General features: G+C 33.1%; 2 protein-coding genes across 5 annotated transcripts in view; both read left to right on the top strand.

Moving 5' to 3' along the window:
- Positions 1–10,665, top strand: part of Hipk (Homeodomain interacting protein kinase) — a 58,088-nt gene extending 47,423 nt beyond the window's left edge. For all 4 annotated transcript variants that reach the window (XM_074182138.1, XM_023174396.2, XM_023174399.2 and 1 more), the window contains one exon: positions 1,485–10,665. In XM_074182138.1, the coding sequence (XP_074038239.1) occupies positions 1,485–1,680 (196 nt within the window). In that variant the 3' untranslated portion in view covers positions 1,681–10,665. The remainder of the gene's footprint in view (positions 1–1,484) is intronic.
- Positions 10,666–12,333: 1,668 nt separating this feature from the next.
- On the top strand, positions 12,334–26,627 carry Nf-YA (Nuclear factor Y-box A). The gene is given in 9 exon segments (XM_023174394.2): positions 12,334–12,547; positions 16,252–16,375; positions 20,168–20,243; positions 20,246–20,461; positions 21,386–21,546; positions 21,791–21,961; positions 24,136–24,227; positions 24,676–24,814; positions 26,023–26,627. Coding segments are annotated over 8 exon segments (963 nt in total). The 5' UTR covers positions 12,334–12,547; positions 16,252–16,306; the 3' UTR covers positions 26,062–26,627.

Genomic DNA, 26,627 nt, shown 5'->3' with positions numbered 1-26,627 from the left:
GCTAGATTGAAGTGTTCATCTATTTCGAACCATCGTAAGAGTTTGGTGCTTCCGTCAGAGGTTGAGTCATGTTTGAAAATCATCAGTGTTATTATTAGATTGACTGATGCCTCAGCTATACTTGTTTTCTTTAAAAGGCAGTTAAAAGAGAAATGAAAATTTGTATGTTTTTTACCACTATTATTTGTAACTAACGATACTGCAGTTTCGTCCTATATGGACATTCTCAAACTTGAACAATAAACTAACAATGATTCATTACATTCGCTAATATATACCATTCAGGTACTTGATTGAGTAGGCATTGATAAGGTCGACAAGTTGGAAAAATCTGGAGTTTATAAGCTCAAGCGTCCGGAGTGTAATAGTGTTTATGTGGGACAATGCTGACGAAATTTCCAAAAAACGGTATGCTGAACATGAAAGGTCCTTTAGACTAGGAAAAAATGATTCGACGTTTTCAAATCATTCCTTGGCATGCAACCACAAGTTTCCGAATCTAAGCGATACGGAAATTCTGCACTATGCAAGGAAGGGTTGCAAACTCAATTATTTAGAATCCTTGGAAATTCACAAGCATAAACATTGCGGGTGCAACCTGTTAAATGACCAAATCGATTTAATTTACTCTCCGATTTTTTAAATTGGCACATGCGCATTGTGAACTGTAAATTCAGGTACTCAATCAAGTACCTGAATGGTATATATTAGCGAATGTAATGAATCATTGTTAGTTTAGTGTTCAAGTTTGAGAATATCCATATAAGACGAAACTGCAGTAACGTTAGTTACAAATAAAAATGGTAAAATTCATAGAAATCTTCATTTCTCTTTTCATCCATCAATTTTTTAAAAGTCAGTTAGTTTGGCGCATGTTTGGCAATACAGTCGATCAAAATTATGTATCACAATATCCCCTTTCCATTTGATTTTTTTCCCAGATGGTGCCCTCTCGCCATCTTGAAAGTTTCATCTGTCAATTTCACTTCAAAATAAAGTATTTATGCATTAATTTCATAATCCCAAATTTCAATTTTTTGAGTTGACTTGTTCAAAAAATAAAATGGGGGGGAATAAAGAAATGCACTGTATAATATAATCTGAAAAGAGACAAAAAATTAAAATTTGGAGAAAAATAACAGCATCAATGTATAGAGTACAATATTCTCTATTGTTCAGTATTGTTCTACACAGTAGAATAAATATTTATTGATATATGGAGTGAGAAAAACATATGACATTAAAACTGACAAAACTTTCAGTACAACCTAATAATATGAAATCATAGCGCAAACAGTATTCAAGTTCATGAATCGATTTGATTTTCAATCTAAATTTTTTGGTTTATTGATTCATCAGAAAATTTTGCAAGATTTAGTGTTTTCCAAACTGAGTACTTCAGTCAGTTAAAAACCTCAAATATATGTTGATTTGTGATACTCACCTCTTATCAAGTGAATCTAAAACATTAAATTTCTCTGCAGCCGGGCCTTACCTCCGCCTCCAGCCCATCATTCCAGCGCCAGGCCCGTACTGGCCAGTCATGCTAGTCACCCGCTACCGGCCCACTTGCAGTTTCCGTCGCACGCCCAAGTTGCTGCAGCCTCTTATGGCTTCGCTCCATTGAGTCCAGCAAAGAGTCACCAATACCAGCCGGCGAGTCTTTGGTTCGCCGAATAAAAAATAATTTACGTGTTAGTTTATGTTGTTCCCGTACATTCGTATGGTTATTTGTAACGAGTAATGTTTTAGTTGCAACGATTAGTTTTGTATGTTCGGTATGAGAGATATTAAGTAGGTGTTGTGTTGACGACTGGGGGAAACCCGGAAGTAGAGCTTTTCTGATTACGGATTGCCAGGTTGTATACATTTTTGTAAGAAAAGAATCTCTGATGTTCACTTTTGAAAGTATGATTATTCAAGGTTGGATGAAAATATGAAAGGTCGTGCATAAAATTTGCAGTTCTCTTAAATGTAGAATACAGTCTTCGGATTTGAAAATTCATGTTTTCAACAAATTTTTAATAATCTCGAAATTTGGATGTAATCTGTATTCAGGTCTGGATAATTTGTATGCATGCAATTCTTGAAAAAAAGAAGTTTTCTGAAACAATCAGCATATTTCATTGCTTGATTTTTGTTTATTTATCTAAAAATTGTTTTTTCCGGTTTTGATGAAATTACATTGAAAAAAATGTGGTTTTGGTTATTGAAATTATTGATTGGTAATAAAATCGAGAAATTTGTTATTGTATTCTCCACAACTAAAAATAAATTGATAGTTTGTCGACTTTATGCATTGGATCATTCATTCATTTACCATGTTCTTGTTTTTTTTCTTGCAAAAATGTTTACAAAAACATAGAAACGCTCTATTACGGAACGCGTGGTTTGGTATATTCATCAAATTTTCGGTTGAACAATTTTGAATTTGTTATAATATTGCATATCTAACCTAATTTTTTTGTGTCGGTTTTAAATTTTAGCAAAGTTGGCTATTATTTTAATGCAATATTATTATCATACACCTTAATTTATGTGCAATTTTTTGTACATAACCTTTCTTTACTAACGGGGTGTTAGCTGTAGCTTTTTTTTTTTCGAAGATAATGATTTATCTTACCATATTAAGCTGTGTTATGTCAATTATTATTTTTAGCAAACTTAATAGTCTTTTGAAAAAAAGTTTTGGTACATTTAGTATTGGGTATGTTTTGATTTTCTTTTAAGTTTCTCTAACAGATGTGTTTTTAAGTGTGTAGTTATTTTTTGTAAATATTAGGTAGACGTTTGTGCGGATGAAAATAATTTCTTCGAAGCTTTCCGCAGGAACAATATATTAATTTTCTTTAATTTATTACTATGCAAAGTCAGATATTTCTATACTGCCTTCATATCAAAAGTATAATTAGCTTTTAGTAAAATAAAAATAGTGATAATAGTTACTACTATAGATGAAGTAAAGAGTTCAATCCTCCCGCAATGGGGCAATTTTGAAAACTATAATTTATATTCTTTATATTAAAATGGAAAGCTTGATATTTTTATAAAACGAAAACTAAGTTTATTTTCAAATTTATAAAAATATTCGGAGTTCCTTCAGTGTATTGTTTTTTAATAATTGCGGCTTATTTTGAAGAATCCTGTGACAATGTGTGTAAAAGCAAACGTTTCTCCCATCTTCGGTGGGTAACATGTTGCATTTTGTTGTATATTGATTTTATGATGTTCTTGATTAATGTGTATAGGTTTTTTCTCCACTCAAGGATTGGAGATTGCTTATGTTGATATTTAATAGTATAGGCTTGTTTTAAAGCTTGAAATTATTTTTATTTGTAATTGATGCAGTTCGTCTCGTTAACGAATCAGTCAGTCAGTTGTTAATGTTGATTTATTTTCTGAGATGAAGGAAAGGGAGAGCATGAGACAGTCACTGCAAATCTGTTGAAATATTCTTCACTTTCGGTGAATTTTGACTTATTCTCGGTATTTACTCTAAATTGTTACAAGTACGTCTTCAACTATATATCAACTTAATATTGAATCAATATTCAGTCTTTGAATGATTTTTTGTCGAAAAGCAAGATATTCAATAACAGCCATGTTGATTTTAAAGTATATAAAGTAAAATAATTTCTGTATGTAGTAAATTAAATTATACTTCAACTTTTAATTGCATTTAAAATTTATGTTTGAATTTAATTCAAAGATATCTGATAAAATAGTCAGATATTTACGTACAAATTGAATAACATACGTTTTGAACTTGTGAACGAAAAATAATACTTTTATGTAGCTTGAAAGTCGCTGCTTGGTTGAATTTTTATCTAAAAGTAATTCATTCAAAGATACCTGATAAAATAGTCAAATTTTGATATTTCAAGTTAATAATCAGTCATTTACAACTTGCCTCGAATTTTAATTTTGCAGTTAGCTATTTAGTTAAATTCTTATGTGAAAGTAATCCTGTCTGAAATAGTCAAGTTAATAACCAGACATTCATGACTTGTTTCGTAATTCAGCATTTTTTTTTAGTTTTGTACTTGCAGAAGGCTATTTAGTTATTTGAGAGTAATTCATTTTAAAATATTTGATGAAATAGTCGAATAATGACTCGACTCATAATTTATCATTCTGTTGAATACTGGCTTCAGTTAAAATTTGCCGAAATCTTGTAGTAGTGTTCCGTTCTCCATCTCAGTTAGGCTACTTACATGTATATAGGAAACGGTGAAAATTTAACTAACGGAGTGTTCAAGTAGGCTAGTCGGAGTGTGCCTCAAGGTTCCTCCGACTGCCGTTTGGGGTTTGGGTAGTTTTTTAATGTACGAATATAAAATCTAGCGTTTTGAAATATTTGATGTGCCTGTAAATGTAATAATCTTTCGTACACTCTATGTTTGACGTAACAACAAAAACTCTGCACTTTTCGTCTTTGAATGTTTTTCAACAGGGATTTTTGCGTCACTAGAGTCGTGGAATATATAGTTGTGATATTGAACAGAAATGATCATTTTTATTGTATATATTACATACTACGTAATGCCTAAAATGTGGAATAATTGTCGATTATTTAACACCAATGTTCAAGTATATTTTTACATGTTAGTATTTAAATTAGAATCGATGCTCCAAGCTCGGATTTCGAAGTAAAGCTTATTCAATGTCTCTGACTGGAATGCTGCTTCAGTTAAAAGTATGTAGATTTCATTTTTAACAATGATCTGTTATTTATTTTTGGTTGGGTACGATTTTTTGTTTTAGTCTGCGGCATTATTAATGGCAAACATTTTCAAGTCACAATATGTACAAACTTAAAAAGATAATAAAGAAAAAATAGTTTTTTTTTTTCATTAAATTTTGTTTTCGATTTTATTACTTTGTGAATGTTTTTCATTTTCAAGAATTTGAGTTTCTAGCATATTTTCATAATTTTGGCTCAAATAGACTGATAAAAAACCATTGTACTGTTCTAATGAAGACTTACATACGGTATGTTTGGAACCACATGGAAAACTATTTTATTAGTGATTTTAGGGAGAAAATTATACTTCATGAAAAATTTTGTAAGGACTGAAATCTAAAGTATAAACATTGGTTATCAAATTCTTTTAATCGTATTGTTTTCTTGCATATGAAAATATGTTTTGACTATTCTCTGGTCTATCAATACTTTTACTATTACCCAAGAATGATTTCTCCTCAAAATTTAAACTAACATCTTACAAAAATGTTGACAGTTTAGCAAAATACCAAAAAACAGTACATGATTCTTCATACTTGAAAATTTTAGTGCCAAAAACTTTATTGTAAAATTAACATATTTTTTTAAGAAGTGGTCAGCGGAAGAGGAGCTAGTATTTTAATTGTTTTGATGTTGAATTGATGAACATTTTGAAATTGGTGTGAAAAATTAACAAAATTTCCAAAAAGTTTCAATTAGATAGAAGGTATTTCAAACCTTGAACTCGTAGATAGAGAGTTAGATATATGGTAGATGTAACAAAATATTTTTGGATTGTGTAGGATAGTATTTGGGTAATTGAATATTAAGATAATACAAATAATAATCAGGTGTTTTCTCGCTATTTCTAGGGATTCTCTTGAAAAGAAGCTGTCCAAGTATTTGAATAATATTATAAAACTGCATGTTGATGTACAGTCTTTTTAATATGTTAGTTCTGTTGCACACAGTTTTAACCCATTCAACAAATTTTGTACATATTTTTTTAATATCGTTTTTCTTGCTGTGATCATCAAAATTTTCTTTTGTATATAATTTCCTTCGATGGTGCTCCTATTTTTCTGGATGAATATTGATGCCGGTTCGAAATATTTCGAAAGTGTTGCAGTTTATCTATTTTTGTAATCCATTCAAATTCAGTCGTTTAGGCTGTTTGTGGTGAGAAACAAAACATTCATTCGGCTAAATACGGAGACCCCTTGCTTTAACTAGTTTTTAAAATATTATAACCGCCTTATTAAGACAAATATTAGTATTTTAGTCTCGAGGGTCATTCGAGCATATATTATTTGGACCTTTAGCTCTAATTTCAGATAATGCACAGGGTTTCATATAGATATTTAACATGAAAAATAATAAACAGCGAATTAGCGTAGTTGCCAAAATTTATTATATTGACGTATTAGTTGTACATTATATTTCTTTGCTCTCCGATAGCCTTTGCAGTAACACGTGGTTTCATTTGCTTTCACCTCAGTATTACATATAGCTTGCGTTATTACATAATTGCTTTTGCTGGGTTCGATACATTGAACGTGTTGATTCGTTTGTATATTCAACAGTTGCATTTATAAATATTTTCTTATTATTTTTGTTAATTGCCTTTGGATCAGTTCTCGTGAATAAATTTTCCCTAGGCACAGTTTTGATGAAACTGTGTAGCGTTCATATTTTTAACAATGGCAGTTTACACAGTTTTAATTTACCTTTTCTATATAGTTTTTAATCGACATTCACAATATTTAATAGAAAGTATGCATACATAGTTTTGCAATTTCATGAATTAACTGTATTTATACAGCGTTACAGTTGAAAATTTATTTCATATTTACTTGTTTTCAGTTATTGTCCATTTCAATGAAGAATATTAATTTGCATACAATTCTACCTCACAGTGTTAAATTTCAACAAGATTTGTTCATTATATTTTATCTTTTGCGTGAAAACTGTGTACCACTTTCAAGTGAGCTAGTTATGGAACTTTATTTGAATTTAGGTAAATAGCTTTTACGGATTTTTTTAGTCTCTTGTTTCTTAATATTGCTGGAAGTTGGTCCTTCTCTGTTTTAATTGAAATGATGTATTAGAAATCAATTGTAATTGAAAATTTTGAAGTTCAAACCAGTTTTCCTATGAAATTTTGACCGGTAATAAATTTCTTTCACAGTTTGAAAAGTTTACGTCTTGGTGGAATAAATTTTCATTGTGAGCCATTTTATGTTTCGCAAATGTGAACAGAAACTAAATATAACTGTTTTCTATTGATTCATCCTTTTTCACGTTCAGTGTGTCAACTCCACTTGTCATCGTTGTGGGTAACAATTAAAATGAATAGTGCATAATTTTGAATCCAAATCTCGTTCTTCTGCTTTCCTTGGTTCAATATTCTTGAAAGTTCGTTCGAAAACTGTTACAATCACTAAATCTGTATCATTAAATTTAAGAAGTAAATGCACCAAAATGTCAAAAGTGCATTTTGAACTTATTCGAACACATTGTATGTTGAAATATCAAAATATTAAGCACAATAATAACGGAACTTTACCTCATAATGTTAAATGTAATCATAGATCTCCTTTCGCCTCAAAATATCCTTACGATGGCAAAAATATGATTTTGACTACTTGCACTTTGGATAATTCGTTTGTATATAAAATTGGGTTGGTCTTATATTTATATATTAGTTACCATATATAGAAAAGCGCTTATGAGGGTTGTAGTTAATTATGTTTTGCATTAATTAAACAAAGTTTTTTCTCATAGGTATCAAAAGAATAGAATAAAATCATTATTCACTTCCAATATGAAAATGTAACAAATATTTAAGATTTTTACTATATGATCTAAAGGCTGCACTCAATAGAGTTTTGAATTTTTTGCGGATGTTTACACAATTTCAAGAAAACTTAGATCAGGTCTTCCAATCGGCTTCGGGTAAAATGTTTAAGTGGAAAGTAAGATGGCCTCTTTGGTTTCTTGAGAAGAATTTCTCGTGTAAACCCTGCAAAAAATTCTGGTAGATGTAACTATTATATTATTAGTGTTACACAAGACTGGTGTAGAATCATGTCAATATTTTAGATGACTAACGGTGTTAAAAGCACCTCATTAAATGGTGATAGGCTATTTAGTAGTTACTAGTAATTGTATATTAACTGAAAATAACCATGGATTGTCAAATTTGTGTGTTTCTTGTCTGAACCAAGTGTAATTTTAATGGGTTTTTTTGCATCAGAAAAATACAAAAAGATAGTACAAAATTATTTTGTTTTGAGAGATTTGTAAATAAGGTATTTATTCTTTATTGTATATAACTTTAATTGTTTTTGATCAGATCAATTTTTTGACCGTTAATTCAGTCTTTAGAGGCCTTAGTAGTCAAATGACTACACCATAAAAGATCTGTTTTTGTCCAAAATTACAGAAGTTTTGTAGGTTCCAATATAGATATAGACCGGTAGTTTTTATTGATGCAAAAATTATTCGAAACAACATTAAAGAAATGGATATAAAAAACAAACAATAATAATAAGATTCTGAAATTATCTAGTCGAATTTTTTGTGTCTCTGGGAACTGCTTGTAGCATGGACGGCACTTGAAAATGTCATTTTCTAAATTAAAATTGAATTTTTGTATGTATTCCATTTGTTATAAACTTGTTCGAGTGATGAAACGATGCAAAAAAGTTCATTAACTTTATTTATTTGTATCTCAGAGAGAATAATTCTATTTATTTGATTACAGATAATAAAACCTCAAAAAAAACAGCTGTTTCTTATAAGCAAATGTTATATGTCAGTCATAATGTAGGTATTTTCGAAAAATTTAAATGGCATATTTTCTGCATGTGATAGTGAAATAAAATCAAATTTTCACAGTTTGCTATTCAGACAATCTCTTATCAAATTGACAAATGTTCCGGCTAAAATTAATTTAGTTAGACGTTATGTTGAGATTTTTTCAAGTGGACTAGTATTTGTATTCATTTTTTTATGTCAATGATGAGCATTTCATCTAATGCTATTACAGGTGTTGGAATTTTTCGAATTGCAACAAATAATTATAGGTGATGTTTTACTCATGGTGGGTTGTTTTTGGGATATTTTGTTTTAACACTTTATTCTGTTAATTCATCTTTTGGGAAATTAGGTTGCAATAATAATTGTGAGTTCCAGTTCTTCAAGATACACATTTTAAATTTGGAATACCGTGTTTAAAGTAAATATTCTGTTCTCAAATGTCAGTATTCAAAAATCGACGTTCAGAAATTTAAAGATGAAATTTTGATTTTGAAAAATTCTAGAAAAATGACGAAGTTCCGATTTCTTGATGCCGCAGTTGTTGACATAAAATTTTGCTATTACAAATTTTAGGTTCATCTCCCGAATTTAAAAATTGAAATTTAAAACACAGAATTCTGGAACTCTGAAGTCCCGATCTATTTTATGAAGTACAATTCAAACTGAGAATTTTTGACGTAAAATTGGAATTTTGAATTGTATTGTTGAATTTTCTAGTGTCAACTCGTAAGTCTAAACTTTTGGTTGATTTATAACATTTTCTGAACAAACGGAACTTCAATGCTTCTGGATCAGATTTAATATAGCCATAATAACAACCAGTTATTTAATATTTGTTGTAAAATTCTCAACTATTTTAAAAATTACGGTTTTTCAACACCCTTTTCGTGAAAACAATTTTCAAACATCAAGTCCTTCAAAATAAATTTTCATTTACAAATAGCATACCTTCGAATTTAAAGAAATTTACAAGGTATAATAGTTTATCGAAAGTAAATTTTTGTCATTGTGATATTAAAATATTCTATATGGGGTATGAGAGTTAAAGTTAGAAATAGTATTCTGCGTACTAAATTTACCATGGTTATTTTGGTGGAAAAACACTTGCAACTGTTTGTAGGATTTTCTATACATCTCATATTTCACAATTTTCATTTACATTTCACAATTTATCTGGTGATGTACATAAACTTCAACAATTTTTGCGTCTAAATATTAATAATGATAATAGTAAATGGTAACTTCTTCTTACTGTCTTGATCTGTGGTCTACTCCTAACTATTTGTAAACATTAGCAGGGTACTACATAATTTCGTGTGATTGTGAACGTCCATATTTTCTGAATTTTGGTTATTATAATCCCCAGATTCTGGATGATTCAGAAGAATATGTTCTAAATTTTTGACTGCACATATTGACTGCATCTGCAACCTGCCACAAAAACTGTTAGTTGGACCAAAACAAGTTTGAACTGTACGGAAAATTTGGAAGGGTTGCCGTCTGTGGAAAAATGCAAAAACAGTTCATTTTCAGGATTTCAAGTCAAAAATAAGTTGGAATATTTATAACTACTTCGGGTAGAGTCTATTGGAATTAATATTTTCTCCTGTGTCCAAAAACATTAACAAAAATCACAAAAAATGAAAAGTTGATATTCGAAGTCTTGAAAATGTGCAGGCTCCGGAACTGTCCTCTCAGTTTTTATTTCAACTTTATTTCAAATAGGTTTTATTAAAAGAGAACCATTTTTTGCATTTTCCACATACGCCAATCTTCTTTTCTCCCAATTTTTTCGGCTAGATGTTTTCATGTTCGTACAAATCAGTTGTCGATGTTGTTCGAAAACTAGATACTAATTGTGATTTGGCCTGAAAAATAATATTTGTAAAACTTAATGTAATATAGACTATCTGCATGTATCATAGATTTATAATTGTCAAAGCTTGCATAGGGGTTTTATCAAATATTTTAGTATGTTTTTCTCTATATGAAATATGGATTAATGTTGCATTTTGTCGAGAATTAACCTATCACTTTACTGGTGCAAACACACAGGGGGTTCGTGATGGAAAAATACGAGCGTCGCTGTGTTTTTGCGGTAATAAAGCTTGTTCAAGGCTTATGTTGTTTTATTTTCCATCATATGAGACTTAAGAGGGTGCTGCATTTAGTGACTGGCAAATGAACTGAAGAACATGTTTACAAAAGTTGAAAAATATTGATGAAAAAACGTATCCTCTTCATGGAGATTTTTTTCGTTTGTCTTGTTTTCTCGAAGAATCGTATGACTGGAGGTATGAATCTCATCTGATAGTCAAACACGTCTTATGAAATTTTCATGTGAAAATAGCTTTATTTTAATACCGTTGAAATAACCTTCAACTTTAGTTTATTATCCAACAGAAAAAGAATAGTATTCTACTTGTCAGAAATGTTAATTACTCTCTTGACAAAGTTCATTCTCACAAGTAATAGGCATATTACTTGCTCATTTTAACTAATCACCTTTGAAAAATACAAAAAAATCTCTTCTAGCTTGAATTCAAAATCAGATTGCCTAATCTGATTTTGAAACTTCTTTCCGTATTTTGAGTGTGAGTGTGGTGTTTACTGGTTGTCTCCAGTATGAATGTACTTGGTTTCTATTCCTGCCAGTAGAAGACGATAATTAGATCACTTTTTGTTGACCGACAATCTTACTGTGAAAATGGAAACCATATTATTCGATAAAGAATATGTAGTGGCCGGGTTTTATATTTCGCTACTAGTAATCATTACTCTCGTCACAAATGTTGATTTCATTAGTCAAAATAATTAGGATATTTGACTATAACCCAGCTTCTGTTGCGCCATCTAATGGAAAATAGTTGATTCAAAAGAATTGCCACATATTTATTGGCACCAACAATGAAATTTAAAACCCGGCTACCATTCTATTCTTACCTTAACTTGATGGATCAATAATAAAACATCAAAAAATTATTGAGGTGAATTAAATCAAAAAGCCGACTGGTTTGTTAGTGACTGCTACCACAAACTACTTACACTATGATTTGTGACTGGGTAGCAGTCACAAACCATAGGATCCTTAGACAGTCATTGTCTAAGGATCCTTAAATAACCCAGTTCTGTTGGTAATCACATTAAATACTAGCATCGTCCTCTCTTGGTCAGGGTAAGTACTAAACATTTTACTGTACACGAAAATGTCAGTTCTGAGTTCTATGGGCTTTGTATTATAGATATATAATTGTTGTAAATTGGTTTCAGTATGTGTTTAAACACGAGCTGACTAAGTAAGTATAATATTATTTTCACTACAATATTATTAGGTGAACTCATTTTAAAAATTTGTCTTCCAGGCATTAAGAAGGATTTAGAAAAACGATAGGACATCAAGAAAAGGCATCTGTAAAATTTACACTGTGGATCTTTTTGTTTATACCGCTAGATGGCATAAACCCATTTCTGGAGTTCAATTATATTTCCTGAAAATGATTTTTTTAATTGTAACTATTTATTTTCAGAAGAGTCTTTGTGACATTCCAAAGTTCATTCATTAAAATTCAGGGAACTCACCCAAAATATTTTCTTTTTTATACTATTTAATTGAACAACTCTTTCTTGAATATGAGGTGTCAATTGACAATATAATAATAGACACCTTATTCTCGAAAAGTGAAGAACATTTTGCATCAAGCAGCCTCCGATTTCATCAATCATCTCGTTTATTTGTCAAAGCGATTGATTGGCAGTCGGGCAAGCGGTCTTAAAAGCTAATAAGTCACTTTTCCTTTTCTAATTTTGTAATTGGCCGCCAGTTTCCCGCGCGTGCAGGGTTCTTGCTCGTCGATAAGCGGACAGAGCATCGACCGCATTTGCTGGCAAGGGAGTGGTAGCAGACAGAACCAATACGTACCGTGTTTGTGTGCAGTGCGTCGCGACCATTGGTCTACAATTCGCCGACCAATCATTGGGAAAGTGCACACTAAAATATCCAATGTAAGTTCACAAATTATCAAACATATTCTATGGTACATTCGGGGGTTGAACCAGTGATCGAGTTAAATGTTTATTGCTCATTTGGAAAAAGAAAATGCGTGTGGATCTTTCTGACTAGGACGGCTCGTTACGACAATGGCGATCACAAAGACCTTTGCCGTTCTAACTGCGTTCTCCATAATGGAATATTCGCTTGCCGCCAGTACAGGGCATTTTGTAATGCGAAATTGCCATTGATATTTTTAAAATAATTTTTTTTGGCTTGTCAGTGTCAGAAACGTCATATTCATTCATTTACATAATAATTCATTAATTTTTATTGAAGTTTGGGATGATAAGTTCATCTGATATTCACGCCATCATTAAGTTTTCTGCAATGTTTACGAACTTGAACGATTCAAACGAAAATAATGGCATCTTATAGGTATTATACAAGCGATATTTTTCTTTTGTTGTTTGCTACTTAGTCTATAGTCCGGGGGACAAATGTTAAATTTGAGGGGAAAAATTGTACTTCATGGGATACTCACGGCATTTCGCGATTTTTTCTGGGATGATACTAGGGGACCCTGGGGCTGGTTTTAACAGGGGTAAATACTAACAGCGTAATTACATGGAACCTATTCGACTTACCATGTTAGTTCCAACGCACTTTGTGCTTACGAATACGCGCGAACGTGTCTCGACCTGTCAGTTGCCGGCCGAGCGTCACGGGAGCAGGTTGTGTCAGACGCCTCCAATTTCACAGGTAAATGAACTTTTTAACGTGTTTAATTTTTTGCATTACTTTTTGAATATGTATCGTAAAAAATTGGCTTTGGTATTGCATAAATCTGTATTTATTGTATTCTTCATTAATGTTAAAGTTTTAATCGAGAATATAACCGGTAAAAGAAAAACTATAACTTTGTGCAAAATGGGGTCGTGGGGTTGGTTTTAACAAAATGCACGGGGTAGGTTCTAACGCGTTAATATTTGCCCCGCACACGGGGCAGATTTTAACAGTTGAAAAAATTTAAACGTAGGTAATATTGTTCTTACTGTACTGTACTGCAGTGACGTCTCGTCCAAGAGATTCACCAACATTCTTTAGTCCCGAAGCTGTACGGCCATTGCCAAAAGCGGCCCCCCGCTCTAAGTCTAATCGAGGTCGCAAGCGAAAATGTGCAATCTTCACCGACACTCCGGAAAAGAGTGCTTTAGAAGAAGAAGCTAAGCTGAAGAATAACAAAAAGAAATCTACTGCGAAAGTAAAAGTCAATAAGGAAAAGCAAAGAGTTAAGAAACGTAAAGTGGAAAAAAAAGAGAAGAAGTCCAGTAAACAGCCTAGGGATAGAGTGAAAAAGAAAGTATTACAAGAGAGTTCAGAAGACGACGATGATGAGGATGAAACCATTTGCTTAGGCTGTGGCTCTTCATATTCTGAAGATATATCTGGTGTGGACTGGGTTGAATGTATATCCTGTAAACAATGGTCGCATATAACTTGCATAAAAGGCGATGCAGTTGCTTATGTTTGCACAAACTGCAACTCAGATTCCGATTACGATGACTAATTTTTATCACTGGTTTGAAGACTGACTAATGAGTAGGTTGAGTAAGACTGATTAGAAAGTTTCACTGTTATAACCAAAGTTGTACCTATGTTGATTTATTAGAGGAGTAATGTTTTGTTATTTTATTTGATAAAGAGATTTAGTAAGTTTCAAGTTTATTACACATGTTTTAACGGCAAGGAGCCGAATTTCATTTTATTTGGATTTTTAATGATCATTTGATGATCAAACATTATTTTTTGTTCTCTGATTTGAGTAATGCTGATTAAGTGAGTCAGTTTAACTATATAATTTAAGTTTTCTATTTATTTTATGAACGGTAAGGAACCGCATTTAATTTTATTAGTGTTTCTAATAAACATTGAATATTATTTTGTTGTTTATCTTAACCAAAATCCCATTCCCAACTACATGTTATTTCTTACCCCCGCTGTTAAAACTTTCCCCAGCGGTGTTAAAACCAACCCCAAACCGGGGGTAAGATCTAACAAGTGACTTGTTTGCCAAAACTCGTTTTTTCTCAGATATGGTAATTATTATATACATTTTGTTGTACTTTACGTAAAGCTCATTAAATTTTGCATCATTTACCAAAAAACCATGTTCCTTGCTAAAGTAGTTTAGAAAATATTACGCTTAATTCAAAATTTGTTAGAACCAGCCCCCGTCTCCCCTACATGATGGTAGGAATTAATTTTTTTTTTTATTTTTCGTCGGACTCAATTAGTTTTCGAGATATAGCGTGTCAAAGTTTGTATGATGTCATAACTTTGACAGGCAATACCTACCTAAACGATTGCAATTCACATATTTTTATTCAACACATCTTTTTCCACATCATCGCACTTTTTTCTATCCCCTTTCATTCACTTATTGCCAAGTTTATTGAAATTAGATTGAAATTCCATAATTTGTCACGTGCTAGCTCAACCTAACCTGGGTCAGTCTAACCTTACTTTAGAGAATTTTAAAAAACTATGTATCCTCCAAATTCTAAAAGGAACGTATTTCGAATATTTACTTTTGTAAAAACTATCTTTCCTCAACATTTAACCTGACCTCCGAATTCTAAAAGGAACATATTTTCTACTGGTGAAACAATGTAATTCACAAAAAGTGATTTGTGTGCCATAATTTCCTTCAGTAGTAGGTATGTTCAATTTTTTTCGATATGCATTACGCCCTTGTCGTCACTAGGTATAGTAAACGCTCTACAAGTATGACGAATAAGATCAGGTATGAAATTTTTCAAGATAAATAATTTAAGAAGGTCCTAGGTAATATTTGAATATATTTCAGAGTATATTTGGTGATACCTATATTTCCTAGAAATTATGGAAATCACAGTACCTACCCGAAGCATTGTGTATAGACTACACAATGTCTAAAGATACCTAATCAATGCCTAATAATGATAATTGCTTTCATTGAAAGATTACTCTTAGGTACAAGAGACACTAACCTAACCTAACAAATGGCAGAATTCAGCATCTGCAAATGCTAGGTAAATCAAGCAGAAATTGCTCTTCCATCCAACAGGTATTCTCATAACATTTAAATTGTCTCTCAGTTGCAGAATTTTCGAAAAGAGAGAGAATATGTGTGTACCTATATACCTACACTTCTACCGACAATCTATAAGAATTAACATTTCGTAAATAAAGACAGACTCTTATATTATACTAGGTATTTACCTACCGATTACTAGAATCTTTGTATATAGACTAACAAGAACTAACCCCAGAATCATTTAGGTAGGTATATAGAAAACTGTTTTTCGTTTTCAAGAGTACAAATTTTTACGAATTTGCAAACGACGCAAACAAAATATATTCGATTCAGTTTTTTGAAATTTGTTTATTTAAATGTCAAATTTTTTCAAATAAGTTGAGACTGATAGTTTGGTGAAACTATCAGATATGAACATGTTGAAAATATATGTGAATCTACTTTTTGATAAAAACTAAACTTATTAGGTAATTTAAACATTTCTCGTTTTTTATTTTTGTTATACCTAGGTATCATGATTATCAGTCTTGATTACAAATCTAAATACAAAATAAAAAACCCAGCAAACTTCTAAAATGAATGGAAATCGATACCTATCTTAACAGCTCATTGACGGTGTTTTTTGTTTTTTTTTTTCAGCTCGTCGGTAACTTGGATATAGTTTATTTAAATTCCTACTAGGTAGATACCTACAATGGAACAAATAACAACAACAGATGGCCAAGTGGTTCTCCAACCCATACAAAGTGTCGCTCCCGGACAGGTATGTTATAGGTATTGTAGTATAAGATTGAGCTTTTGTAGTAGTTAGATACTGAGTAGTTTTGACCGGAACTATACTCAAAGATTTAGTAAATGTAGGTACACAAAAGCACGCGAATGTAACTTTCTACCAGGGCCGCACTGAGGACAAAGTATTATTGCAATGTATATTCAATGTATTTAAATTAAGAATTACAGAAATGTAAATTTTCAATAGGTTCATACCAATGAAAACTGGAAAAAAGTAGGTACTTATATTAAAAATATTTCAAAAGTTGACGCAAAAGCACATGGGTATATCATTGATCTGATGGTATAAAATAGAAATTAGGATGTTTGTCAGGACTTTCTTTAGTTTGTTTATAAAAGTTGTGAATACTACTAAGTTAAACAACACAACTAAGTTTCATCTTCCTGTTGAAGATGATCACTTGGTGATCAAGACACGTGTCGAGGTGTTATAAATAACGATTTGGTGTTGGAAAAAACTCCAGTAATATTCAACACAATTAAACTGAATTAAATTTATGCAACGATGATGCACTTCGCACGAGGTTTCTAAGGAAAAAACACAAGCACTACAGGAAAATCCTTAAGGCGCTCTCAGAGAAAGTAGTGCCTGTGCGAAAGTAGCGATTCACGTTGGATTTGAATCGCTGGAGATTAAATCCATTTTCTTGGGAAGTTTATTCCACATAAAGGCAGTTCTCCAGATGAAAGAGTTCTTAAACAGTGAAGTTCGAGGTGTACTGAGTTGAACCTCAAAACGATGAACAGCCACTGTATTTCTGATATGTACCGCTCTTGGTGGAATCAAATGTGCCAAGTCACTTGAAAGTATCTATAGAATAGAGACAAATCTCCAACCTTTCTTCGATGTTCCAGGCTATCAACGTTGGACGTGATTGTTCGCGTCTCCAATCAGGCGGATAGCTTTTTTCTGGATGGAATCTGGCAACTTCAAGGTATGTTTGGGCAGAGCTCCATACATGAGAACAATACTCGAAAGCATCAAAAGTTGCTGAGGTGTGTAGGTACAGTTTTCTGGTTCGGAACAATGTTTCAAGCTTTTGAGAAGCAGCCTTTGCAATTCCAGCGACATGATTGTCCATCAAAACAATAAAGAGCATTTGTAGCAGTTTGACTGATACCATTGCAGATTTTTGCAAGCCATGAGGCGATTTTGAGCTGATAATTATTTATATGCGCTGAATTCCGGATTGGAATATACCTACTTTAGGAAACTCGATTATTATTATTATTATATATAGGTATTGACAGTAACATACTGTAATTTGTGCAAGGATCTAGTTACCTCTAAACTGAGTACCCGATCCTTTGTTGTCGGTAATTTTATATTTATAAGTTTTTTCAAGGTTTTCACAAACAAGATGTTAGTAAATATTTATATTGAAATTGTAATTTGCATTATAAATATCGATATTAATATAAGGAAAAATAACGAACACTGAAAGTAAAAGATATGACTGCTAAGTCAAGGTTCAGTACAGGATGTACAAAATATCTAGTGTAGGTACACCCAATCAGTTGATACACTGATAAAGAGATCACCAATTTTTGACGCCGAAAAAAATAGGTCCTACCAACATTATTTTTGTCATAACTTGCTTTTAAACTATTGATTCCGAGGACTATTGTTAAAAACAAAAATTAAAGTTTTTTTTTCAAAAAGTACTTCAAAATAGTTTGTGTCACTTTTCCTCCATTTGACGAATAATAACCAACATTCATCTAGCGATTACTCTGTTTCTATTGTATATACAAATCCAATGAATTCAACTTTTTTGAAAATTTTTTCATAAGCTAATAAAATTGATACGTACTTCTTTAGTTATTCGTTAGTGATTCGATTCAGAAAAAACGTTTCAGAACAAAAGTTGCTTAGAATTAGTCAGTCTATAAATTTCCATCCAAAATGTAAAAGCAACCCCCGATACAAGATCAACTTTAAGGTAGGGGATAACTAATACCCAAAAACCATATTCTTGTGCAAAAATCAGAGCTGGAAAAATTATCTGGTATCGTTGTATTTTACATGCAATGATTTTATCCAAAGTTATTCGTCATTGTTATTTTCAATAGTAAAATAATTGAAAATATTCAAAATCATTTCATCAATACTTAGGTAAACGACATTTTGGCATATTGAACAAAGAAAATATGTGTTTTTACACAGAGGTTACCGCTCACATCAACCAGTTTTCTTAATAAGATCCAATTTATACACATTATACCTACGAGGTAAAACAAAGTAATGTTTCTATTATAGGTTTAAGAAACCCTGTGGGGAAATACAGCTTTTGGATGACACTCAAAACCATTCTGTATGCAAGCTTAGTTCATTTCATTCCGTTTGATACCACGAATCGTTTCAGATTTATGAATTATTGAAAAAAGCGTTGCGGATTATCTGCATGTTCTTTATTCTTTACAATAATTATGGAAAACTAAACAATCAAATGATAACATGGTAGCGAAGGGTTGGAAAAGAAAGCAATATTCACTATCCTGTGTTGACTCTTCTAGCTTGGACAATAGCTTCAATTCTCCGAAGCATTACACGAATTACCGTTCGAATATACTCCTGGGCATACCTATTATTTCACTGCTCCATGATCGCAACACGAAGTTCATTTTTGTTTGACTTCTTATACGTCTACCTAGATATTTCCAGACATGCTCAATATGATTTTCATCTGGGGAGCATACTTGATCGTTGCATATGACGAATACATATCGAGTGGTCCAACGAAAAGTATGCACCTTGCTTTTCTCCTTTTTTTGTAACTTAACGCAAAAATGCTCGGACAGGTCAATTTTGCTTTTGAGGGGGACACATTTTAGATGTATTTTTCTACCTGTGCCTTCAACCCCCTAGCGAGGGTGAATAACAACCCTAACATTTTAAATGGAAAGTGGGGTCGAGTGGTATATCATATCATTTGAAAGGGCACAAAATTCTCTTTCCAATGATACCTAATTTGTTGTATTTACTTGAATAGTTATAAAAAAGCAAGAACATTTACTCGATATTTTTGGTGTTAATGAAAATGCGAAAAAAACGGCATTTTTATCACTACTACATTCCTCAATTTCTCTCGTGCGTTTTTTGGTTCAAATAACAACAGCAGATAAGTGTACAAAAAGAATTTAGGCAAACGTTCATTGATTCAGTTCGGTTGCTTTTGAAATTATTTCAACTTTACTGTAAAAATGGTTTATTCCATTCTTGAACGAGTTGAAATTGTTAAACTTTATTATCAACATAATAGTTGTGCTAGACTTACTGTTCGCCTCTTTAATAACAGTCATCCCGGGAAAAATGTGAATGATTCGTACGTTGCCAAGTTAGTCCAAAAGTTACATGGCATTATTGGAGCGTTTGAAGAACGAACTCGTGAAAATACGGCTCCATTTGAAGAAAGAGAAAAAGCTATTCCATCAAGACAATGTACCGTGTCACAAATCAATGAAAACCATGGCAAAATTGCATAGCTTGGGCTTCGAATTGCTTCCACATCCACCGTATTCTCCAGATTTGGCTCCCAGCGACTTTTTTCTGTTCTTAGACCTCAAGGTCGTCGAAACTTTTGCCTATTTTGTGACTAAAGACAAATCAACTATGTTGAATAATAAAATCAAATCTTTTTTTCCAACGAGAGCCTAAAAACTTTTCAGCCCAACTATTACAATTGTATCCTTGGCGAATGCACCATATGTAGTGTTTAAGCCGCGAGTTCTGAAATGAGTACATAAATAATTGTATTCCCAGGTCCAAGTGATGCAGATGAACCCAGGCCAAGTAATCCAAGGGGCGAACGGGCAACAGATAATGGTACACGCGGTGCCGCCCGGGGGCAGATCCAAGTCGCCGCCCCCGGCGGGACGCAGGGGATACAGGGAATACAGGTCGTCCCGGTGAGCAGCTTACAGCAGGGCCAGGTGCTGGTGCAGCAACCGCAGCAGCAGGCGCAGCCGCAGCTTGTACAGACGGCCGACGGACAGACTTTCCTCTACCACCCCATGGGCATCGAGACTGGGGGTATACAACAAGGAACTCCGACAGGTAGGATTTAATAAGTATATTACAGCTATAAACATTTTATTTCATTCCTGTTATTTTATTATACTTTGTAGTTAGTTACAGTACCTAATTATAAGCATTTATTGTGTTACATTTTTCTCCGTTGTTTGACCAATAATTGACTAAACTGAATAATCAAACTCAACTTTATTTTACTATAAATACAACAAACACTTCAACTAAAACTTCAACTATTATTTGAATGTATATCGCCTTACTAGATCACTTCGCGTACCGCATTGTAACGTCCACTTGACTGTCTCGATATCCTCGCAGCTAGCGTTTAAATATCGTAATCAAATGTAGAAATTTCTCCAAAGTTCTGTCGAAGTAGGTAGCAATATTCTTGCTGCTACTCGAGTGGCGGGGAATCATCGTACATTCGCGCGCTCTTAGCTACGTCACGTTTGGTTTATGGTTACCAGTGGCGGCCGGCGTTATTTTCTTTCGGTCATGATTTACAACAATTGTTTCTCGGTACAATAAACTGAATTGAATTGGAAAAAAAGTTGAATTTTGAAGAATTTACTAATGAGTTCTGAATGAATACATATTCGTATATTTGTAAATACAAATTGATAGTTAAATGAAAGGATGTTGAAAGGTAGTTACAAATATTTGGTTAAACAAATTCCGAAACGTAAAATTTTCATTTCAAGTTACCTTCAATAAATTGAAAGGAGTATATTTTTAGGAGAGATTAGTTTTTGGGAAAGGTTTTAAGCTTTCAAATAATCAGGAAGTAACACGCAAAATTTTTCCATTTTAAAGGAAAATCAAAGTTTCAAAAATCACTGTGACGTCACTACTATTAGAGATATATAATTTTTTTAAAGTAGAAAAAAGTACATTAGATATTTTATAAATATCTTAAATTCATGTACTACTTGATTTTTTTATTTTCAGTTGTGAACATAAATGGCAACCTAGTGGTAGCAGCTCAAGCAGCTACTTCGAACGGAGTCACCCAGACAACAGTAACGTCTCCCACCACACAAGTCGTGAACCAAACTCTAACCACCGCTTCGCCTAACCAATTGGCTATGGCAAACGGAAACTTAGTCATGGTGAGAAATATCTCTGATGTATTGAGTTTTTGCAGTCTAACAGTCTTAAAAGGAAGATGTCATGGTTGAAATATTTATCAACTATGCAATGAAGTTAGCATGTTCTAATCCGAAGTGAACCCGCTTATCTTACGAAAAAATTCGACCTACCTACCTATTCAATTTATTGCTGTCATATAAATGAATGACTGCTTTGGATCAAATATAAAACGTTCTTTTCAGAAGAATATTTCGGATTTTTCAGATGGTGCCTAGCTCGAGTGGTCAACAATTCCCAAGAGTACAAATTCCGGGAACGGAATTCCTGGAAGAAGAACCCCTTTACGTAAACGCGAAGCAATATAGGCGAATATTGAAGAGGCGGCAAGCCAGAGCCAAGTTAGAAGCCGAAGGAAAAATTCCGAAAGAGCGACCTGTAAGTTAAAGTTACCACAAAGATGTAACTATTTTCACTACTACTCTTTCTCGTGACCCCCATTTCAACAATCTTGTGTCCTGTACTAGTTTGTACAAGTACCTCGCTGGATGTATGCTATATTCTTCCGGACATAATTTGGGTTGTTCATACATTGTTTGCCTCCTATGACGAACTGTCTCTGTTAATGCGGGATATATCATCATCAGTGTTGCCACAAGCTATCTTTTCATCGAGGTAGATTTCTGAAAGGGAGCGGGGTAGAACCGGGGTGGATCCACATTCACTTGACGACACCAATCACAGTGATGCATTGACGTATACCTATGATTGTCGTTCTTTGTTCTATGATCAATTTGACGATCGTAATCAAAAACATAAGTCACATGTCATCGCATACAAATTTGGGATCAATGTGTTTCCAAACCATTCCTCGAAAATATTAGCTTCCATGGTCTTATGATAGTCAACATTGCAGTCCTCAAGTTTTTTTCCATATCACTTCAAAGAATTCGGACCCATCCTTTATTTCCTCCGCAATGAACAATGATTAGTAGCGATCCTTTGTTTGCAGGCATGTTAGGCGTACACATTCTCGAACCATCAGTCCACCCTTTCGTTACTGTGTCGTGAGTGTTATACCAAGTTTTGTCCAAAAAGAAAATTGGTCTTGTCTATATTTAGTTATTTGTTCTGAGTATTTGTTACGCAATTCCACTATTCTTCTGATTTCCATAACTATTTGACGTTTGTTTATTATTTTGAATCTAAATCCTAGTTTCTTTATCTAATTCTGAAGAGTTTTGTCACAGCAGCTCACGTTATGGCCGGAAGTATTCTATTTCTTCCTGTTGTAGGAATCTCATTGCTTTTGTAACAGTCGTTTATTGTTTTTTTCAATGACTTTATTAGATGAACATCTAAAGGTTTTGGTAATCCTTTATCACATCGCGTCTTGCGTTCATTAGGTTTGTTTTTGACTATTTTACGTACAGTTGAGAAAGGAATTTCGGTCAAATCTGATGTTACTTGTAAAAATTTCTTTCCCTCGAAACCAAACTTGAGATGTATATTCTTATATACATTGAAACATACTCTCTGTGTTTTAATATTCAAATACATCCGAATCTTTTTCACTGGTATCTCTTTTTCGCATTGTTCACCATCGCCATTGGAATCACTACACTGGAAAAAGTCTGCGTTGTTATCACACTCGTTATTACTGTTTATACTAGTCCAAGGACGCCACATTTTGAACAGATGAGAAAAATTTTAAGTAACTATAACTGCACCAACATCAAATTTCTACACTCAAATCGCGATCTGCTCCTGAACTGAACATGACGGCGATAACCAAAGGCCGCATTCCCAGATTTCTATTCGTCAGCGTAACATGACTTCAAATTTAATTTTATGACTCTTCAGCCAATCACAAAACTCGGTTAGTAAAAATTATCCAATACGAACCGCCAAGTCTCTACAGTCCACGTGGACTAGTTTGCTGCCGGTTCATTTCTATGTGTTGGTTTTTTTGGCCTTTGAGAGTGCCGACAACTTTAAGAGTGCACAATATCGGTTACTTTGACTATACATATGCCTACATTTATATCACAGACTGAGATTGCACATAATATAAACATTTCCATATTTACATTCTCAACTTTAACTAAAAATGTCGAATGTCATGTCACAAACATCAAATAACATTTCACACGCACAGAGCATGATCATGGCACTCGGTATCATTGGAAGAGCAGAAGAGCATTGTAGTGTAACTCAGTACTCAGTCACAGAATATCGGCGTAGACACTCAGTCTACGCCAACTTCGCCATGGGTACTCGGCTCGTGTAACGCGGTAGATTCAAAATCAAACCTCAAATATTTGTTAATTTTTTCAATTTTCATTTTACATCCTTTTGCTTTGTATCTGAGCGGGGTAGATTTACTTGAGGGGAGCGAGGGTGAAATTGAGTTCAAGAGGGGTAGAACTACCCCGTACGGGGTAGCTGTGGCAACAGTGATAATCATGTGCCGCAGTAGCAGACGAAACGTTTAGTACTTTAAGTTCCACTCAATCACGGCCTACTAGCTCCTTGATAAATTGGAAAATCTCATTTATTTTAAACCTAGGATTTCAATATCGAAATAGTAATTTTCCAACTTTTTTTTTCAGAAATATCTCCATGAATCTCGACATAGGCACGCGATGAATAGGATAAGAGGTGAAGGAGGTCGATTTCATTCTGGGTCTGTCAAGAAAAGAAGGTAATGTCAAATTTTCTGAAATGTTAATATATAATTATCAATTCATATCCACTGGTTTTTGTAGAAACAAGGAACGGTTTGCCTCCCTCGTTGAAAAATATATTGATGAAAGTGATTTCTCAGGTTCAACAGACTCAAGCTTCCTTGATACAACGGAAAGCAGCTAAAATATATTTTCATAAAAATGTTTTGTCTAATTTTAAACTGTTAATATTCTCTCTGTTTCCATTTTCATACTTATTGACTATAACTTCTCCCAACGCTTAAGCTGAGAGAACTGCGTTTTTTTCCTAAAGATTCTATGACGAGCGATTAAACCAAAAAGACTTATTCCAAAACATTTTGATTACTGAGATTCTGGCAGAGAGGCAGCTTTTCACTTGCCTTGGTAGTGATACAAGAAATTATTTGTGCGAATGACTTTTAATCGTTACACAAGACTTCTCAGGGAACAAGAGGCGCTGGCGAGGCAACAACAGCAGCAGCAGCAGCAACATCATCAGCAACAGCAAACGCATCACGAAGTTCAAGGTACGATAGGTGTTTCGTACGGCAATATAGAAATGGGCACCCCTATTATCATCGAGGTAAGTAAACATTTTATCGTACTGCTTAAGAGAATATACCTATATATAATATCTATATATAAAATCGAGAAAGGTTAATGCAGTCAAGCTGCTGGAAAATAATTCTATGAAAATCAAAAGATAAATAGATAAGTACTTTTTTGATCATTCCCATATTGATTTCAATTTAAGAGCCACAGCTGTTTCAGCCTATTGGGCATCGTCAGTACCGGGCAGACGGTCCTCGATTGAAGACAAAATGAGATAAACCAAGAAAGTACTTGATGAAAATAGCTGCGTATTGAAACCGATCAGGTCCTCACTAGATTGAGAAAAATGTACCATAGTCTGCCATCCTTCGAGGAAATAATTCTTCAGGAGGAAATTCAGGCACTGGAAGCAAAGCACATGAGCTGTGCCTGCCTCACCACGGATCAAATCAGGTTTTTTTTTAGAGTGTGCAGACTCCTAGCTGACCTGAAAGATCGCTCACAAAATAAAGTAATCAGCTTCATCAAGAAGCTGGATTTATTTAGTCGCGACGGATCGCCGCTAAACGTTTTCCATAAAAATCGTGGACCAAATCGAAAGACCAAAAGGTGCTTAGTGGCCTTTTAGACTGTATCGATTGTACGTTGAAAAAGGATGATAATAAAATGAATAACTATACCTATGATAATTGGGCCAAGATGCGGATGTTCATGAAATTCTTAAAAGGGTCGATATTCTAAAGAATCATGAGATGACTTTTACATCCTTTCACAAAAAATATGTTTACCATAATCCAACATTTGTTGAGCACACTCATTGAAGGATATTTTCAAGTGTTAATATTCTATTGTATTCATTTTGCAAACTTTACCAGCAAGAAAATATATTTGCTTCTTTACCATGTTATAAATTTTTCGCTATTAATATTATTATATAATAATATTATTAATATATTTTCATTAAGTATTGAGCTTAAAGTTTCAAAACTTAAGTTTATAAGGAAGTTAGACAGAAATCAATTTGCAAAGTTAATTCCGAATATTGAAACAATTCAATAACATCGTCACATTGAAGCAATGAAATGTTTGTTGTAAGCAGAGAGAAACAAATTCTCGAAAATAAATCATTGCAGAGAGAATAGGAGGCTCCAAACCGGACAACTGGCAAATTGATTGTGTCAAAGAATATTAATATTTCTGTATGACAGCCTGATGAAACAAGGAATTATTTTTTTCCAGGGTGTAATGCCAGAAATGATCAAACCGGACCCGCTCTAGAAGGAAACCAGTAGAAAATTATTAGAGTTTTTATTTATTTGAGTTGAATGTTGAGTAATTTTTCTGTATATAGCTTTACCGAAACTTTGTTTTCTCTGATGGTTGGTTTATGAACTGTTACAAACCTTTGGAAATTATTTTCTTTAGCCTTTAGATAAGGAATTGTTTTGATTGTCCTTCTGTAAGCTGTTTTGATTTTCATTGGAGAAGTTTCATCACAGAAAATGGCGTGATAGAACTTCTCCATAATGAGGTTTAGGAGTTTTGTGAAAAGTTGTTATGAAATTGTTACTTGAAAAATTTAGTTCAGTTTGAATGGTATTTGTTATATTTTGAAAAAATGAACGGTAACACAAGTCAAAATTTTTAGTTCATGAACCTACCTCTACTATTTATCGGGTCTTTTGGACGTCGTTTTGTGTTGAACATGATTTCGTGTTAGTATAAGACCTTTTTTGTACAATTGTTAATACTTTTCTGACTGATCGATTTATACTTAGTTGTATTTAGATTTAAAGAAAAACCATAAAAAACATAATCATGTTGAAATAAATTTTTTATAAACA

Source organism: Leptinotarsa decemlineata, unplaced genomic scaffold (genome assembly GCF_025532065.1).
Source record: "Leptinotarsa decemlineata unplaced genomic scaffold, Ldec_3_MD MMD2_tig00026328_RagTag_RagTag, whole genome shotgun sequence".
In the NCBI taxonomy this organism is placed as follows: Eukaryota; Metazoa; Arthropoda; class Insecta; order Coleoptera; family Chrysomelidae; genus Leptinotarsa; species Leptinotarsa decemlineata.
Note: the sequence above shows the minus strand (reverse complement) of the source record. Positions and strands in the feature narration are given on the sequence as shown.